The sequence below is a fragment of the Panthera tigris genome, chromosome B3, assembly GCF_018350195.1.
Source record: "Panthera tigris isolate Pti1 chromosome B3, P.tigris_Pti1_mat1.1, whole genome shotgun sequence".
Classification (NCBI taxonomy): domain Eukaryota; kingdom Metazoa; phylum Chordata; class Mammalia; order Carnivora; family Felidae; genus Panthera; species Panthera tigris.
In genome coordinates, this window is record NC_056665.1 from 115,196,497 (window position 1) to 115,214,835 (window position 18,339).

An 18,339-nucleotide genomic window follows, 5' to 3' on the forward strand; every position below is an offset into this window, starting at 1 on the left:
TTCATCTCTATCCCCTATTCCCCGCCCCCGCCCCCCCCCCCCCCGCCCACCTCCCCTCTGGCGGCCATCAGTTTGGGCTCTATAGTTAGGAGTCTGTTTCTTGGTTTGTGTCTCTCTTTCTCTTTTTTTTCCCCTTTGCTCGTTTGTTTTGTCTCTTAAAGCTCCACATACGCAACTCCTTCAACACGCTTCAAATCCTGCCAGACTGGGAACTCCCTGAGGACAGGGATTGGGTCTCTTCTCACTGTGTCAACTCACAGTGTGAGCTCACCAATGTCTGCTGGCTGTACCCAGAGTGCTGGACAACGGCCTCCTGCTTCCACTCTCCTGTTGCTTCCAGCCTCACTGATTGAGCCTCTCATAGGCTCTTGGGGGGCTGCGGCGGAGCCCCTCCTGCTCTCTTTGATCATCCCTCCCTCTAACTCTTGGTCCTAAACGCCCTCAGACACATGAGGCTGATAGGCACAGCCTCAGAGGAGGCGCCCCCGGATCTGAACACGTGGTCCTGTGCCAGCCTTGCCCTGTTCCCCAGGCAGCAGGCCAAACCATCATCTGTTGGTAGCTCCTGATGGTGCAGTGGCACAAATAAGAATCTTCTGTGCACCGGCCTGGGCACGGGTGGGGCTGAGCCAGCAGTCAAGGGTGACGAGTCCAGACTTCTGAGTTGGGCGTTAAGGAGTTTATTTGGCCCTGGCCAACTTCTCTGAGCCCAGCTGCCCCTGAATTAAAAGGAAAGCAGCCAACTCTTGCTGTTAAGGAAGAGATGGGGGGATGCGCCCTTAGACTCTTCCATAGGAGGAGAAGAAAGCCCGCTTTCAGCTTCATCACCTTATTCTGATGCTAAAATGTGGGACATAGTAGAAAGAATATGTGATTTAGAAACAGAAGATCTAGGTTTTTAAAAAAAAATTTTTTTTAATGTTTATTTTTGAGAGAGAGAGAGAGAGAGAGACTGAGACAGAGCGCTAGCAGAGGAGGGGCAGAGAGAGAGGGGGAGACACAGGATCCGAAGCAGGCTCCAGGCTCTGAGCTGTCAGCACAGAGCCCAGCGTAGGGCTTGAACTCATGAACCATGAGATCATGACCCGAGCTGAAGTTGGACGCTTAACCGACTGAGCCACCCCGGTGCCCCAAGATGATGTAGGTTTTGATACGTCCTTAAATCCCTGTGTTCTAGGGCAAATTACTTCATGTTTCTTAGGACTCTGTTACCTAATCTGAAGAAAGTGATAACGTTAACCCTAAAGTATTACAAAATCCTTATTTTTTTTTATATTTTCAAATAAATATTCCAAGTTTTATTGTGTAAGAAAAATAATAATAGTAGTCTTTTCCCCGCAGGTCTGAACGGTAAAGCCTAAGTAACCAATACTATGCCTTATAGTCTGATATATTCTGATATATTTCTAGTACCTTGATCTTCCCATGAGGTCACCTGCATCAAAATAACTTTAAACAATTAGTGCCTAATATTTTTAGAGCATTTCACATCAGACACTTACTTTGAAAGTCAGCCCTTGGCTATGTTCATTCTACTCACTCCCTGACCCCCAAACTAGAAAGTGTATTTTCTACCAGCAGTCCACATGGGTTAATTAAAATGCCATTTGTCTTTGCTTTGGCTACAATCAAATTAATTCATTATAGTAACGTGAGTTATCTTTTGCTATGTTTTATGGGGAAAAAAATGAAAATCTAATTAATTTTCAGTGAATCTTCTAAAACACGGGTTCTATGAGGAAGGACAGATAATTAAAATGGCCTGTGATGGGGAGCTGGCAGGGAACCACTGGTCTAGCTGATGAAACCCACTAGCTTAGCAGGGGTTCTGAAAGATCATGGTCTGACAAGTAAATTATCTGCTCCATGTGTCCAATGGGCATTTGTGGATCTATCCAGGGAACAGGACAAAGTTCTGCTTTGTGTAGGATGAAGAAGAGAGCGGTTCCTTGGGACTGGCCCCATATCAGAGACAGTGGCAACTTCACACTAATGCAACTCACTGAAACGGAGACTCTTGAGTTTCTTCATCCCGTGAAGTTCCTTCCATTTCTCCACCCAGGACTAGCAGTGGTAGTATTTGGCCTTCCCTTCTCATAGCCACAGTTGGCTCCGGCCACAGCCTCAAAACTCCTTTCCAAGATGGCCCCCTGGACAGTCACTATGAACTGACTGCAGCTGCCACAAAAGGAATCCTATCTTACACCCCAGCCCGGTGCCCAGGAACACAGGCAGCTGACAGAGTCACACGCCGTGTCACCTGGAGATGGGAATACTCTGGCTTCCGGGGAGTTCCTGGAAACGCGTCCAGTTACAGCTCCAGACACAAAGAGGGGGTGCCTGCTGGCTCCGGCTAAGTCCAGCTGACCAGCTGTCGGGCAGGGGAGGGGTGGCAAAGGAAAGGCTGTCACTCTGTCCCTGGCGGGCATGGGAGGTAGGAAAGCTTTCTGTCTTGGTCTGGAACACAAGCCAGTCTGGAAACCCACACCCAGGAAGAGGCTTTGAAAGTGACTCAGTACCCAAATAACACACTCGAAAATGACAGCAGCTCATCTGCTGACGCTAGTCTCCTGGAGAGGACAGACCAGAAGAGGATAAGGGGGAGGGGGGGAGGGGGGGATGACCCTGGTAGCCTTGAGATTTGTGCCACTGAACATCACCCACTAGGAATGCTTTCTGTTGATCCGAGCAGAGGCCAATTTACTCTTGGCTACTGAGGCTGCGGTCAATGTGAATTTGATCCGGCTGGGGCCTCCAGAGGCGGCTATTTCTCCCATTCTCCAGCCTACCGCCCCAGCACAGACCACGGTAAAATCAGCGTTCTCTCTGAGGCACGGCAAACCTCGTTACGTGCCAGTTTTGAGGTGACAGATGATGGTCACACCTGGGACGTTTTTCGAAGTGACACTGCCCCCACTTATAGACACAGCTGCTTGGGTAGCTTACCATGGAATCCGCACGGTAACTTCGTTTTTCCACTCTGCCATCTGGTTGTGGCAGATTAACTGCTGGGGCGAGGAGAGCTTGGCTTGACTCAGGGCAACCAAGACAGATCTGGCCAGTGGCCTCTGACATGGCCAAGCTGGCAAAGTACGGACCCGTTCGACTCCCTCTCTTGAGAACCTGAGGTAGAAGGTCTTTCCAGATAGGAGCCGAGAGCCACACGGAGAGAGGAGCCATGAAGCAGGACGGCTGGTCTGTGAGGTATCACTGCAAGCTAGGAAGCGGCACGGGGGAAGGCCACAGAGAGAAGCGGAGATGCCTGGAGACAGAGACCACGTGGTCCAGAGGGGAGAGCATCAGAAAGAGAAGGTAGCCCCCCAGGGCTCCCCTGCCTGCCTGACAGCTTTCTGCTACCAGTTCTAGTCTACGCTGATCCTTACAGTTGAACCCTACTGTCTCAACATACAGTCAAGGCAAAGACTTTGTGGGTAAGGGAAAAAGAGCACCACAGTGAGTGGTTTGCTAGCTGGGGGATATCAGTCTTCTGGGTTATCGTGAAGCCCGTTGTCTCTGTCCAAATGACAGGCTTTCGTAAGGGATACCTACAGCTCATTCTCGATCACTCGAAGAAATCGCAGATCAGACGGCAGACACGAGGCAATCCAAGTACAGATGCCAGCAGTGTGAGGGATAAGAATACAGAAGAAGACTTAAAGGAAGCGAGGAGGAAGGCGCTGAGTGTGACAGGGGTAGGAACCACAGCTTTCGTGGCGCCAGTGCCTGGAGCATGTATGATAGAGAGAGAGAGAGATGATGCACCACAGGGCGTGTAGAAGAGACGGCGAGAATTAACAACAAAGTATTCCAACGGGAAGTAAGGTGTGAGCAGGGGAATAAGGCAAATACGTGAAGATTTGCAGCCAGGGCCGTGAGCCCTAGCTACGGTGGCGGAGCACATCCTAGATGACCACAGCTCAGACAGAGAGGGTCCGGCGACAGTGGGGTTCACAAGGAGAAACCGTGTGGGATTCACAAGGACAGCATCGAAAGGTAGACAGATCAAGGCCAATGGCTCTGGAGAGAGATGGACGACGAGGGAAACGCAGCAGTATTAGTCATCCGTAATCCATAATTCGTTCTGCACTCATATTCTGAGTTTGAGTTATTATCAAGATGTCACTCGTTTTGGGGGCGCCTGGGTGGCTCAGTCGGTTTAAGCGGCCGACTTTGGCTCAGGTCATGATCTCGCGGTCCGTGAGTTCGAGCCCCGCGTCGGGCTCTGTGCTGACAGCTCAGAGCCTGGAGCCTGTTTCAGATTCTGTGTCTCCCTCTCTCTGATCCTCCCCTGGTCATGCTCTGTCTCTCCCTGTCTCAAAAGTAAATAAAAAACGTTAAAAAAAAAAAAATTAAAAAAAAAAAAAAGATGTCACTCATTTTGAAAGCACCAACTAAAGGACCCAAGACAGGGCATGGTCTGTGTCATAAAGAACTGGTTCATGAGCCTCCCCACCAAGTGGTGACCGGCTTGGGCTCAGGCTCAGGTTAAGGAGGCTGCATCCATTCATGCTGACCGTTAGCTAGAGGGGCCCAGGAGGGTGCACATCCGTAGCTGAAGTCAAATGTATACATGTACCTCATGGTGACTCCATTTTCAGAAAAACAAATTTCTCCATAATGAGTAAGTTCCTCCTTCAACTTTACCTTCTTCTCTGTGCATACAGGTAATTTCCCACTTGGGTACCTGGTAGGTGGTAGGGATGGGAATATAATTCCTATGAATGATAACTACCATGCCCCCTGAGAATGTTGACCTAGTGCTTTCCTTTGTGGTCATTTAGCAAAACTCTCAAAGCATTTGATTCCTGCAAAATGTTTCTGGACTGTGAAGAATTTAAATATGAGGACTTTGCTCTATTTGCAGATCAAGGAGTTCTCTCTTTCCAACTGTCAATTATATATGACTGGCTCTAGGCCAGGGCTTCCTATTGCTTCTAGAAGTGAAGCTTAGTTTCTCTTTTATTTTATTTATTTATTAAGTTTATTTATTTACTTGAGAGAGAGAGAGAGAGAGAGAGGGAGGGAGAAAGCACGAGTGGAAGAGGAGCAGAGAGAGGGAGAGAGAGAATCCCAAGCAGGCTCTGAGCTGTCAGCACAGAGCCCAACACAGGGCTCGAACTCACGAACCATGAGACCGTGACCTAAGCTGAAGTCGGACGCTTAATAGACTGAACCACACAGGCGTACCTACTTTCTCTTTTAAAAAACAAGAAAACAATAATACACCTGGGAAGGCGATGAAAGGCTGGACAGTTAGAAAGTCCTGCCCACTCACCCACCTTGCTTTGTCCCTTTCTATCTTTCTTGTGAATGAACGAGGAAACTTTGACCTTAAGAACCAGAAAAGTCAAAACAAAATAAACAAGGCTGATGGCAGTACCTTCACTGGTATTCCTTTATTAATACTGCCCAAAGCCCAACTAGCTCCTCTCTAAGAAAGGAAGCCTTCTTTGAGGAGAAGTCTGTTTCATTTCCTGACTGGCCAGTCATGTGATCCTCTCGAATCACAATATTCCTTTCCCCTCACACCAACCTAATGTATCCTCAACCCCGCAGCACTGAGCTGTCTCATACCAGAGGGCAATCCAATGTGAGAGGAGCAGGGGTGGTCACACAGGACGCTCTGCTACACAGGGTCTCTGACCAAGTGAGGTACAGGGAATGCTGACTGATCCAAGGTTGCCAGGAGACCCTGCATCTTAGACCCCAAAACAAATTAACCAGGAAGACTCTGGACTTCCAGAGATTTTTATAAACATGTAAAGTTTAAGTAGACTTTGGGTGCTTTGTGGATCCTGGAGTTGGGATATGTCCTTCTTTTTTTTTTTTTTAATTAATTATTTTGAGATAGTGCATAAGTGGGGGAGAGGTGGGGGGGGGGGTGGGGCGTGGAGGAAGAGAATCCCAAGCAGGCTCCAAGCTGTGAGCGAACCCATGCACCGTGAAATCATGACCTGAGCCAAAACTGAGAGTCAGACGCTCGATGACTGAGCCACCCAGGCACACCGGAATATGCCCTTCTTTGACATAATCTTTGACAGTTTCAGTAATTAAGACGAAACAATATATATCAGGGCCTTTCTGGGCACAATATCCAAAGCTTCTGCGAAGAAAGCCACACAGCCACATAACCTATAATCGTTCCTTTGGACCCAGAAGGAAAAGAGCTGTAGTTGAACAACCCTATTTGAAATGTCCATTGTACTGTTAAGAACCCCATTCAACTACTGGCTTAGGTACGGATTCCCTTCTCCAGGACTACTTGGAGCCAAGTACATAGCTCCGCTGTGAGTTCCACAAAGCCACGGGTCCTGGTGACCGACGGTTTCCCTAAAGCTGGAGAGAGATCTCCTTACTGGAAGTCCGGCACTGAAGGCAGAAGAAAAGAGAGGGAAAGGAATGTCACCTGATCCCACCCTCACAAAGTTTGCAGCTTGTGACTTTTCTCAAGCACAGGAAGGGCATTCTCCGGGCAAATAATCTCCCTTGCTGGCACGGGAAGAGTCTATTCTAACACCAAAGAATAAGGAAAAAGCCTAGTATGTTTTAGTTAAAGTGTAGGAGGGGCGGATTGTGTCCTGGAGCAGTCCGGAGTTTGATGGAAAGATTCCCTGAGGTTGAAACTTTATAGAGAAAGCACCTCTGGAAGGGAATGGCCTACATCATTTTGAAAGAAAAAAAAAAAAGTCATTATTTCATGGAACAAGGTCTTGTCTGCAATTTACCAGCATTGCCCAAAAGATGTCCCAGCTATGCTTGTCACCTTTTCTCAGTAAATCACTAAGATGGTTTTTCCCCCACCTTTGGGCCCAATAGTTTTCTTCCTGAACAGTCTCAAGGTGAACCAAGAGATTAAAAATAGCCCATAATACGTTATTATTCCCAGTTAAGATATTAGTCACATAATACTGTTGGATTTGTACTTCCCAGAGCACTTTTCACCCAAGAATTTCTATACACTTTCCAAAGTTAACATTGTTCTGATGGATAAAAACAAGAAAGTCCAAACTGGGAGGGAGAGACATTAAATCAGTAGCGTCTACAACGTCCTTGCTAACTCTTAACTTTCTATCCTATCTAGCTGTGTGATATTAGACAAGTCCCTTCCCCTCTCCGAATCTCAGCTTCATAATTTGTAAGTGGGAGGTCAGGTGCTTTCTGGCTTTTGCATTCTAATTTTGTTGGAAACTACGTGGCACAGCTAATACTCCATTCTTCTTTGAAGGAGGCCTATGCCATTTAATTACAGGAGGTCTTGACATTTGCCTGTCTGACGTCAGGGACTCTGACTATTCTCAGAGACCCCAAAGGTCTATGAGCTGCAATATTCTATTATTTTGCAGAAGCGTGCTGTGAGCCTGGGATACAGGTGCAGGCACATTGTTTAGTGAGTGAGATTAATGTGCCAGCAGCACGCATATATATCTCCACGAGGTTTTGTTATTGTCTGCAGTAGGCTCAAAGGCCATAATTCTTTTTTTTTTTTTTTTTAATTTTTTTTTTTCAACGTTTTTTATTTATTTTTGGGACAGAGAGAGACAGAGCATGAACGGGGTGGGGGCAGAGAGAGAGGGAGACACAGAATCGGAAGCAGGCTCCAGGCTCTGAGCCATTAGCCCAGAGCCTGACGCGGGGCTCGAACTCACGGACCGCGAGATCGTGACCTGGCTGAAGTCGGACGCTTAACCGACTGCGCCACCCAGGCGCCCCTCAAAGGCCATAATTCTAAGGATGTGCTTTAGTGGTAGCCACAAAGGTGGGGATTCTTCTAGATCATGAAGATGTCAATCGGATCCCTCACAAATGTCGAGAGTTTATTGTGATGTGGGTTTAAGGTCGTCACGTACCCACCCCCCCGCTTCATCTGCTTCACTACTACATCCTTGGTGAAGGCTGCTTTCGAAACTTGAGTGGTGTCACACATACGGCAAAGAGCTTTCATTTCTCTTTTACTGAGCTTATCTCAACCACAGCACTTCTCCCATGTGTTTTGATTTGTCTATATGCCTAGTACCCTCTTCACTGGAGAAGATTCTTGAGAGCTGAAATGTCAGCTTGTCCTACTCACTTATTTATCTCCAGTCCACGTAATGTATCTAGCACGTGGCAGACATTTAATAAATGTTTGTTGAATGACCGAGCACCTTTTTTGAGCAGGCACCGTGCTGCAGGTACAACTTCTGCGTATTTGTATATCGTACTTATCACTCCCCTGCAGGATAGATACTACAATTCCTGTCATCCCAACAAAATATCTGGGGCTTGGCCAGGTGAAATGACTTGTTCAAAGCTACACAACTGGTGACGGATTCACATCTGTTTGTCAGACTTCAAAGTTCATGGTTGTCTATCCTACCGTGGTGCTAAGGACGTCAATGAAGAAGTAAAGCATAAAATAAAACCACACGAGTGAATTCATCGCCCAATAGCATTGATAGGGCACAGGCCTGGCTTCAACCTGAATAGGTTTTTGGAAGAGTGTAATGAGGGCAAGATCGACGGTGCTCCGGAGCCGGGTAGGCAAAGAAAGCTGCACAGAGAGGGAAGGATTGGAAGGCGGAACTGCTCCAGGCATCACACAGCTTCTGTCTAGGTACCCTGAGGGTTTCAATTTCAGTTTCCAGATTGGCATTGCAATTAGCAAGGTCTCAGGGTAGGAGCTGGGTTCTAGCTAAGTTGGAGTTGCAAGCTGGAACTGGAAAGCAAGCCTTCTTGATTCAATTAAGCAGGTCAGCTGAAAAGCCACTTTGCTTCCTGGGTCTCATGGTTCGGCTCAGAGCTCTAACGCCTTTCAACTCTAAGTTGGGACCAACAGCATCAGGAGCTTCTTAGAAACACGGGATCTCAAACCCTACTCTCGACCTTTTGAATCGTAATCTGCAAGGTTCCTGGGTGGTTCAGAAGCACGTTAAAACCCGAGAAACATTACTCTAGAAGATATTCTAAGGTCCTTTCTGGCTCTAATATTTTGGGAGTTTAGATTAGGAATCTTCACAATAACCAAAAAACTAACATGTTTATTAACTAGGGTTACACAGAGATTCAAGAAGCCCGATCACCTCAACAGCGTCTTCTGAAGAATACTGTTAATTCACTGAGACTGTTATTAATGGCCTCATGTACTGAGCACTTAGCATATACAGACAACACTGCATATGGTATTTTGAATCGTAACAGCCCTCCAAGAGAAACATTATTATCCCTTTTTTACCGATGAGGAAATCATCTCACAAATTAATAAAATGTCCCCCAAATACCTGGTTCAATCAGACCTAGAGCCAGAATCTTCACCCAAAGTACATAGAGCCCATGGTTTTTCTGCTACATCATACTGCCACTATTTATAAAATTACAATCTACAGGATCAAGGGTAGGGCTACGGTGTGAAGACAGACTAGCAGGTTACGGACTCATCCTTCCGCAAGGAAGAAAACCAGAAGGGTAGCCTAAAGTCTACCGAAGTCTAAAAACTAATGGGGAGGAAGAGACGGCGGCGACAAAGCTTGTTCACGAAATCCTGGGATACCTGGACCAGAATCGGAAATGTGTGGAGGCTGATATACATGTAGAACCGATATCAGAAGTGATCACTCATGAGGTCCATTTACACCAGGATATTATTCAAGCTGAAAACACAAAGAGATTTGAGGAAGGGTTAGTCATACTCAGAGATCCAAAGTGCACAACTGATTCTTAATGGGACAAAGAAACCGGGAGCCAAGCCTCTGATCTGTCAAAAATTACTCTTCAGTGCCTTTGGTAGATAGGCACTGAACTGGAGAAATCACTAGTCCGTCAAATCATGGCCAATGCTGTGGTCTCGAGCTCACCGAGTGCCCGACCAAAACCTCTTATATACTGACATCGCCGTAAGCACGTGAAGTTGCGTGGAGTCTGTCTTCCCAGCGAGAGCCTGTCCTTCATTTGTATGTACAAACACTCTCTCCAGAGCACATATAAACGGACAGTATTCTCTAGAAGCACAGGTTTTTACTTAGGCTAACGAATGATTATCCCTCCCAGCAAAATGACTAAACAGAGCTCTAATAAATCAATTTGTCAATGCCTATTTCATTGTGGGAGACGATATCCCCTGCTCCATCTTTGGCTAGTGCAAACAGGACCTAATTTGAGTGCCCGTGTCTACGGTTCCGAAAATCCTGGGGCTGGCAGGAACTGCAAAAAGATCCGACCCTGCCTCCAGGCAAGGACACGACCATCGTTCTCACTTTGCAGATGAGACAGTGCGGTTCTAGAGCCGAAACTAAACGTCTCGCCCAAAGTCACATTAGTAGGAAGGAATTGAGGGAGGACAAGAACAGAGTCCCCGGATGGCTGGTCTGCTGTCAGCAGGATCCAACCCCTTTTGAGCCCTGTCGCATGACTGGACCTGGGAGGAAGCACTTCCATGACACCTCTCCTTCGGTTCTATGGGCTCCCTTCTCTGTGCCCTCCTTCCTTCACCCTCTTACAAACTATGTGTTTTCATTTCCCACTCAAGGTGTTTTTAGCAGGTTCTCGGAGCAGTCTGACATCCCCCTCCCCTTCCTCAATGCCCCTTTTGTCCTTCACGCCTCCTGTTTCTGCTTATTGTTTGTGGACGTGAACAAGAATTCAGAGACAAGTTTACCCCTTACCACCCCCACCTTTTCGGCCACCCTGCAAATCCTGGGGAAAGTCATTCTGTTGCTTCTTCAGAGCTATCCATCTGAGAAAACAGAAACAAAAACGGAATACCCAGCACAAGAAGGTTCAATGGGGAGAGCCCTTATAGTGATCGAGGTAACAGAAGTGCAATAACCACGGTGTCTGAAGGACTCAGTGGACCTTCACTAACCAGAGAAGCGTTCCAGGAGCATTCTAAACTACGAAGGGAGACGACCACACTGAGGATGTATTTTCTCCCATAGTTCCTAAGAGGGGCTTCCCTATGTTGCTCAGTCAGATCTTGGAGCTCACACCTGTGACTAAAGGCAGGCAGCCACTGCCCTGGGAACTCTGCTTCTGCAAGACACCTCCAATACCCAAGCTGTATTGACTCATCTCACCTAGACTGGGCCGGCCTCACACCATAAAATAGCCTACGGGCATGTACGGTGATTGCCAAATTTCAACCACCTCAGCAATTTCCAAATTGAAGGAGAGACGCCTGGAATCTGGCTATACAAGACAACTGCAGTGTGGTCCCGGGTAGGGGGTGGGGGGGAGCCAACGGCACTTGCTTCCCTGAGGATGCCCCCGACTGAGCTGGCGCCACCTCAGAATGGAAAGGAACAGCCTCGAGGTTCCTATGAGCCTTCGGCATGAGGACAGGAGGAGGAAGGAGAGACCCCACGGGTCTCCCAGCTCCTGCTTAGTCACGAGAACTCTCCAAAATCGGACATCAAAACTTCTGTCACCCCACACCTCCACCAGCCATCATTCTGAGTTCCCCTGAGGAATGTTCTGTGTCCTTAGATCCTGCCACAGGATTCCCTGCCCAGAAACACTGTAAGGTGAGAAAACCGAAGGAAGGTTTGGAAGTGGAACCAGCCAGGAGTGCCTGCCGATCCTGCGCACCTGTGCTGGAACCCAAGTCTGACATTAACGCGCCGCGAGGAAGAGTTTTAACGACAGAGGAGATGACAAGGGATGGAGGGGGGCGGATAGAATATGGAAAGGTTACTTACACAGTTTCGTCATTCTTGAACTCCAGCTCCCCGTACACGTCTTCAAAATCCTCACCACCACCCTTGGCTGTCCCCTCTACTGTCCTAAAGGGGACGATTACTGTGCCCCGGGCACCTGATGTCCGCAGAACCTTGACTTCCAGGACACCAATACTCTCACTGACACGAATAGTGTCACACTCAAAAGTGAAGATGCCTGCGTGATCATCATCCAAGATGGTGACTGTGGCCACGTAAGGGGACGCCAGGATGGCCCGAGGCAACGGCAGACTATTGAGTACTATTGGAGGAATCCCTTCCTCTGGTTGCTCCTCCTCCATCCGGACGTTGCTCAACCTCACGAAGAAGTGTTCATCCTCCTCAAAAATGTCATCATCAATGATGCCCACAGAGAACTCCTTCTGGGTCTCTCCTGGCTTCAGAACCACAGTGCCCTCTGTGAACTCGTAGTCAGCCCCTGCATTGGCAGAGCCATCCTCTGTTTTGTAGTCCACATACACGGTCTTGGACACGTCCCCCCCTTTCCTCACCACCGTCAGGAGTACAGCCCCGCAGTTCTCCAGGCACTGGTAAGAGCATGGGTCGAAGAAGACCTTTGAGACGAAGTCCTCGGGCTCATTGGTGTGCACCTCGCTTATGCTGGAGGCCTTTTTGGCTTGTTCTGCTGCATGCTTCTTCAGAATATTGCCTGCGCCGGTCATCATACGGGTCGCTTGGATCCGGTAGAAGGCACGGCTCTTCTGTTGATGGGAAAGAGCATAGTAATTGGCCATCTCTACCAGCTGATCTAAGTCCTTCTCTGGGTATTTTTGCTTCAGATCCTTTAGAATCCGGATCATCTCCCTGCGGGACTCATCCACTTCCTTCCCTTCCAGGGGCACCAGGTTCCCATCCAGGAAGTGGGAATTCATCATTTTCCCATCCATCTCAATGCCCTTGGGGTGGTTACCCTCTGTCTCTATGATAACCCCTCGGTGTTTATCGGTGCGGTACTTTTTGTGCATGTATTTGTAGAAGAGCAGTCGCCTGTCTGCCACCCAGGCCAGAAGGACACACACTGGAAAGAAGAAGAGAGTGAGAAGGCCTTCCCAAACCTGAACCACACCAGGAGAGAAGACTGCCAGGATCATATAGAGCCAGATGTAGGCAAAGATACTCCAGGCAGCGGTGATGAGGAAGACCCGGAGGTGCTTGATCTTACGAGTCTCTCCGTCAGGGATCACGGAGACGCAGATTCCAATGATGATGAACATGTTAAAAGCTGCACTACCTACGATGGTAGAAGGTCCCAGATCCCCAGCGATGAAGCCATGACCACACACCTCAATTAAAGACAGAAGGATCTCCGGAGCAGAGGAACCCAGGGCCATGAGGGTCAGGTTGGAGACAGTTTCATTCCAGACCCGAATTGTTGTCGTGCTGGTCTCTCCGTTGGGCTTTTTGACGGTCACCTCTCTCTCTTGAGAAGTGATGACTTCAATAGATGCCATGAAGCGGTCAGCAATGATGGACACCCCAAGGAACATGTAGATCAGGGCCACAAAATAGACAATGACCCTGGCAATCTTGTCCCCAAGGGAAGGGTTCTCCGGGTACCAGATTGGTAGGATGACACCCTCCTTGCAGTCCGAGGACTCTGAGCAGGACTCATTGTTCTGTCCTGTGCTGGGCACATCCCCTGAGCCACCAGCCTCCGCCCGGAGACCATTCAGGAAGAGCACAAAAGTAATCAGCCCAAAATGGAGGAAGGCAGAGGTGAGAGGCTGAAACCTTAACCACGCCATACACAAGACTTAGCCGCTGGCTTCCACTGCAGCACCAATGGTCCTCCCGATGGGCCAGAGACCTAGAAAAGACCAGAGAGGCAGGAAAAGGCATGAGGAAAAGGGGGACAGCAAATGGCGGGTTCCCACCAATACAAACCGACGTTTCACCTTGAGCGACATATTGCACTAACATATGGGGCAGTCTCTCACTCGGAAAAAAAGATGTCAATGGGAAGCACGAATAGCTGCTCTGTCCACAGGACCATCTGGTGGAGACTCAGTTGAAGAATGGCTTAAAATAGCTGGGAATACTGGTAATGGAAACATAAGTGATACCCTTCTAGTCCTGTCTCAGGCCCCACTGTTATCTGTGAGAGTTAAGAATCAACCGAAAATAGGCCAAGCATGACCTGAATCTTCATCCCCACTTATACTGTTTCCAGGCTTCTTCACCCCTACCATTTCCACACTCGAGAATTCTGCATGGCATACGTGCGCCAGGGTATATACCGAACTTTTTTCACGGATGACTCCCCCAAAATAAAATACATTGCCCTGTGTGCAATTGAGCCCACCTGGGAAAACTTCCTTCCCCAAATGCAAAACTTCTACAGGCAAACCGTAATTCTGACATTGCTTGGGGAATCAAGAGGGTTGATCGGGTGGCGAATGCTACCTGCAGTATAGCTAAACAGGGGCCCTGAAAGCTGTGCTCAAGCCCCAATACCCAGCAGCTCTTATGAAAACTTGCTTAGGAAACAGCTGAGGCATCCAGTTACAGGAAGATGAAATCAGTCAGCCGCTCAAACTCCACCCCCAAACCCTGGAAGGGCCGAGTGATAGAGATCACCATGACTGAAACGTACAAGTGGCTCTCAAATACTTTTTTTTTTAATCGTAGACACGATTTGGGGGTGAAATGCAGCCTCATCCGCCGGCCTCAGACCAGTAAGAGCGGAGCACGAATTCAGGAGAAGGAAAAGAAACTCAACAGAAACTACGGATTCATCTTTCCACTCATTGCCTCATTCAGACGCAAGGAGAATGCAAATATCCATGTGATAGCTCTAAAAAAAAAAAAAAAAAAAAAAAAAAAAGGAAAAAAGCTATTTGCCCATTTTTCCACCTCTGCTGCGCCCGTGCGGGGTACCTTTAGTAACAGAAGAATGCTAATTTGCGTCTGTACAGTACCTTAAAGGATTCAAAGTCCTGTCCTCCACATCTGTCCCCCTTTCTCCACTGTTTCCCATCTCAGAATATGGCACCTCCATCCACCCTGTTACTCATGCCAGACAATGGGTATGTGTCTGCAGGCCTTCCCCCTTGCTCCTGTCCCTTGTGCACCCAGCACTGAAGCCTAGACTCTCCCCCCACCTCTACCAAAACCATCACAGCCACCATTACTCCTCACCTCACGAATCTACTGCAGTGACCTCCTGACCGAACTCTCCACTCGATTTCCTCAGACAGCAACAGTCGCCTTTTCTAAAAACTCCAAACCTACACTGTCACATCCCTACGTGAAGCCCTTCCGTAGTTTCTGCTTATCCTTAATATAAAGGTTCTTTACCACCACTTCTCGGCCTTTTGGCTAAGATCAAGTGTACGATCTGTTCTCATCAGTTTCAAGATTCTTTACCATGACCTACAAAGTCTCCCCCTTTATCTTCTGCCACTCTCCCTCTTACTGCATTTCAGCAGCAATGGACTTCATGTCTGGCCCTGGATGGCACCAAGTTATTTTCTACCTCAGGACCTTTGCACACACGACATCATCCACGCACGCCTGAAATGACTATTTCTTCTTGGTACCCCTACTCTTAACAAGGTTTTAGATCTTAGCTTAATATCACTGTCTCAGAAAAAATTACTCTCACTCCTAGGGACGGTCAACTTTCCCTGTTATGTCTTCTCATCACACTCTCCTTTTCCTTCATGGCACTTATGAAACTTTAAAATTACATGTCTATTTGTGGGGTTATATAATGAATGTCTAACTCATCCATTAAACTGTGAATAAAATCAAGGCAAAGACTGCGTCTATTCTGTTTACTGTGGTGTCCTAAGTAGTCAATTAGTGCATTCTCAGCAGCTGTATGTTTTTGGAATAAACAAATATAGCCACTAAGGAAGCGTCCTCAGTGCTATGGACTGAACTGTGTCCCCCAGCCCCCGCCATTCCTATGATGAGCCCCTAGGCCCCAGTGTGACTGTAATGGGAGGCAGAGCTTTTAGGAGGTAATTAAAGTTAAGTGCGATTATAAGGGTGGGTCCTACTCTGATAGGATTGATGGCTTTATAAGAAGAGGAAGAGAGAAAGCACTCTCTCCCCACCACATAGCCAGAAAGTGGCACAGGCAAGCCAGGAAGAGAGCTCTCTCCAGAAAATGAAATGGCCAGCACCTTGATCTTGGACATTCTAGCCTCCAGAACTGCGAGAAAATGGGATTTCTATTGTTTAAGCCACCCAATCTGTGGTATTTTGTTACGGCTGCCTGAGCAGACTACCACACTCAGACATCAGCCTTCTTTAAAGCCATTTTATGACCTGGATTATAGCCATTTGCTTTAGAAAACAATATAGAGATCTCATAGACATATCCTGACTAGATTTTAGAGGCTATGTATGACCTCTTTAAATTGTACTCAAAGAGAAATTCCCTTCAGGACACAGTACAGCTTGGTGCATACTGTAATCATGAAGGCCTCCCTTCCAAAGAGCTCCATGGATTAACTTGGTTTCATATTCCCCAGAATGGCAGCCAAGTGCTGAGGCCCACATTCCCCACGGCCCAGGTACTTGGGGTCATCACGGCAGGTGCCTGGGGCTCTGACCGCCCTCAGAAAAGAGGATATGAGGATGACAATGGAAGAGTGGGGCAGCTGAAGGTGTTCCGTATCCGTGTTCAAAGGTCGAAAAGTCTCTCAAAATCTGCGATGAACACAGATCCCTCCACCCTGGAGAAACGTGGACAGAGAAGGATCTTGGCACTTTGCCTTGACCTCTGAAAACCCTCCATTTTGTGGATTCTGATAAGCCCCATGCAGGAGACAGAAGGTGGGCACAGCTGGAGCAGCTCTTTGATTAGAAGCCAACATGGTGACCGGAGGAGGCAGCTGCGTGGGCCAGCCAACCTGAAGGGGGTGGGCTATCCACAGGTTAGGGAAGAGGGCTGGCTTTCTGAAGCCAAAGGACATGGGACACTTAGGTAGTAGAGTTTTCCTGATTAACAGGGGACAGGGCTTCCTCTTCTCCCAGCCGGCAGGGAGATAAGGATCGTGGTCTTTGCTCTCCTAGGTCTTGCAAACCACCTGCGACCACTGGTTTTCTGGAGAATACGCTGTCATGTGGTCAGAATGAGGGGCCACTCTAGAAAGACTGTTCCCTGGGGGCCCCTGGGGGGCTCAGTCGGTTAAGGGTCCGACTTCGTCTCGGGTCATGAGCTCGCCGTTTGTGGGTTCGAGCCCCGTGTTGGGCTCTGTGCTGACAGCTCGGAGCCTGGAGCCTGCTTCGGATTCTGTGTCTTCCTCTCTCTCTGCCCCTCCCCTGCTCATACTCTGTCTCTCTGTCTCTCTCTCTCTCTCAAAAATAAATAAACATTACCAAAAAAATAATAAAAAGAAAGAAAGAAAGAAAGAAAGAAAGAAAGAAAGAAAGAAAGAAAGAAAGAAAGACTGTTCCCTGAGAAACAAATAAACTGAAGGCAAAGATGAAAGAAAACAAGGCAGGAAGGTAGCTAGTAAATGCCTGCACCAAGTTCTTGGAATTGACGGTGGAAAATGATCTGTGAATTCCCAGTTGTTCCTTCCGGCCCTGCCAGGAAATGGTTTCTGCCCGAGATGTCAGGGGGACAGTGGACACGGTGGACAGACACAGCCAATAGTCATTTTTGTGTGTGTGCTGTTACCCCAGCCCCAGACACAACTGAGGCATCTCCTGACCTACTGGGGACCCACCCCAGCTCCTTAGAGAACCAAATATCTCCTGTGGTTCCAGAAGGCTCTTAATCAGCCCTAAAATACATATACTCAGGTATCTGACTCCGTTTGAGAGCCCCAACACCTCCCCAAATAGTGAAGATGTTAATAACTGTAACTAACACATCTAAGTGCTTCTCATGTGCATAATGCCCAGTACTTACTTCCTCACTTGATCTTCAGAGCAATCCTATGAGATTAGTACTATTTTTATCCCTGCTTTATATTTTGGGAAACTAAGCCTTAATTAAGTCATTTACTCAAAGTATAAAGCAAGGAAATAGAAAAGCCAGAACTCACACACAGATGACATAAAATTTATGTTTTTAACCACTCCATTTTACTAAGATGTCCCACTTTGTCGTAGAATGTCCATGGCCCCATCAGCTTCCACTTTTCTTTTTTTTTTTAATTTTTTTAATATTGTATTTATTTTTGAGAGAGACAGAGAGAGAGAGAGAGAGAGACAGAGTGAAAGTGGGGGAGGGGAAGAGAGAGGGAGACACAGAATCCGAAGCAGGCTCCAGGCCTCTGAGCTGTCAGCACAGAGCCTGACGCGGGGCTCGAACTCACAAACGGTGAGATCATGACCTGAGCCGAAGTCAGACGCTTAACCGACTGAGCCACCCAAGTGCCTCTCAGCGTCCAGTTTTCTGTGGACTTAGAAGCAATATGACTGACCCATGGACCCTGACAGGGGAGACCAACCATGTGGCAGAGCTACCTAGTCCCCAGGCAGCTTACTGGTGCGCCCTGACTGGCTGAGGCAGTCTCCCACCTGAATACTCTCTTCCCCTTCAGTTCAGTGTGACAAAATTAGCCAACGCCTATGATCTGTCAGGACTCTACCAGATGCCAATGGGCAAAATGAAAAGTAACACACAGGCTTTGCCCTCAAAGGTACAATCCAGCAGGCCCGGACAGCT

General features: G+C 47.9%; 1 protein-coding gene and 1 pseudogene across 3 annotated transcripts in view; one reads left to right on the top strand and one right to left on the bottom strand.

Moving 5' to 3' along the window:
- Positions 1-18,339, bottom strand: part of SLC8A3 (solute carrier family 8 member A3) — a 145,294-nt gene that overhangs the window by 111,642 nt on the left and 15,313 nt on the right. For all 3 annotated transcript variants that reach the window (XM_042990008.1, XM_042990009.1, XM_042990007.1), the window contains exon 2: positions 11,670-13,515. In XM_042990008.1, the coding sequence (XP_042845942.1) occupies positions 11,670-13,453 (1,784 nt within the window). In that variant the 5' untranslated portion in view covers positions 13,454-13,515. The remainder of the gene's footprint in view (positions 1-11,669; positions 13,516-18,339) is intronic.
- On the top strand, positions 15,007-15,085 carry LOC122240022 (annotated as a pseudogene).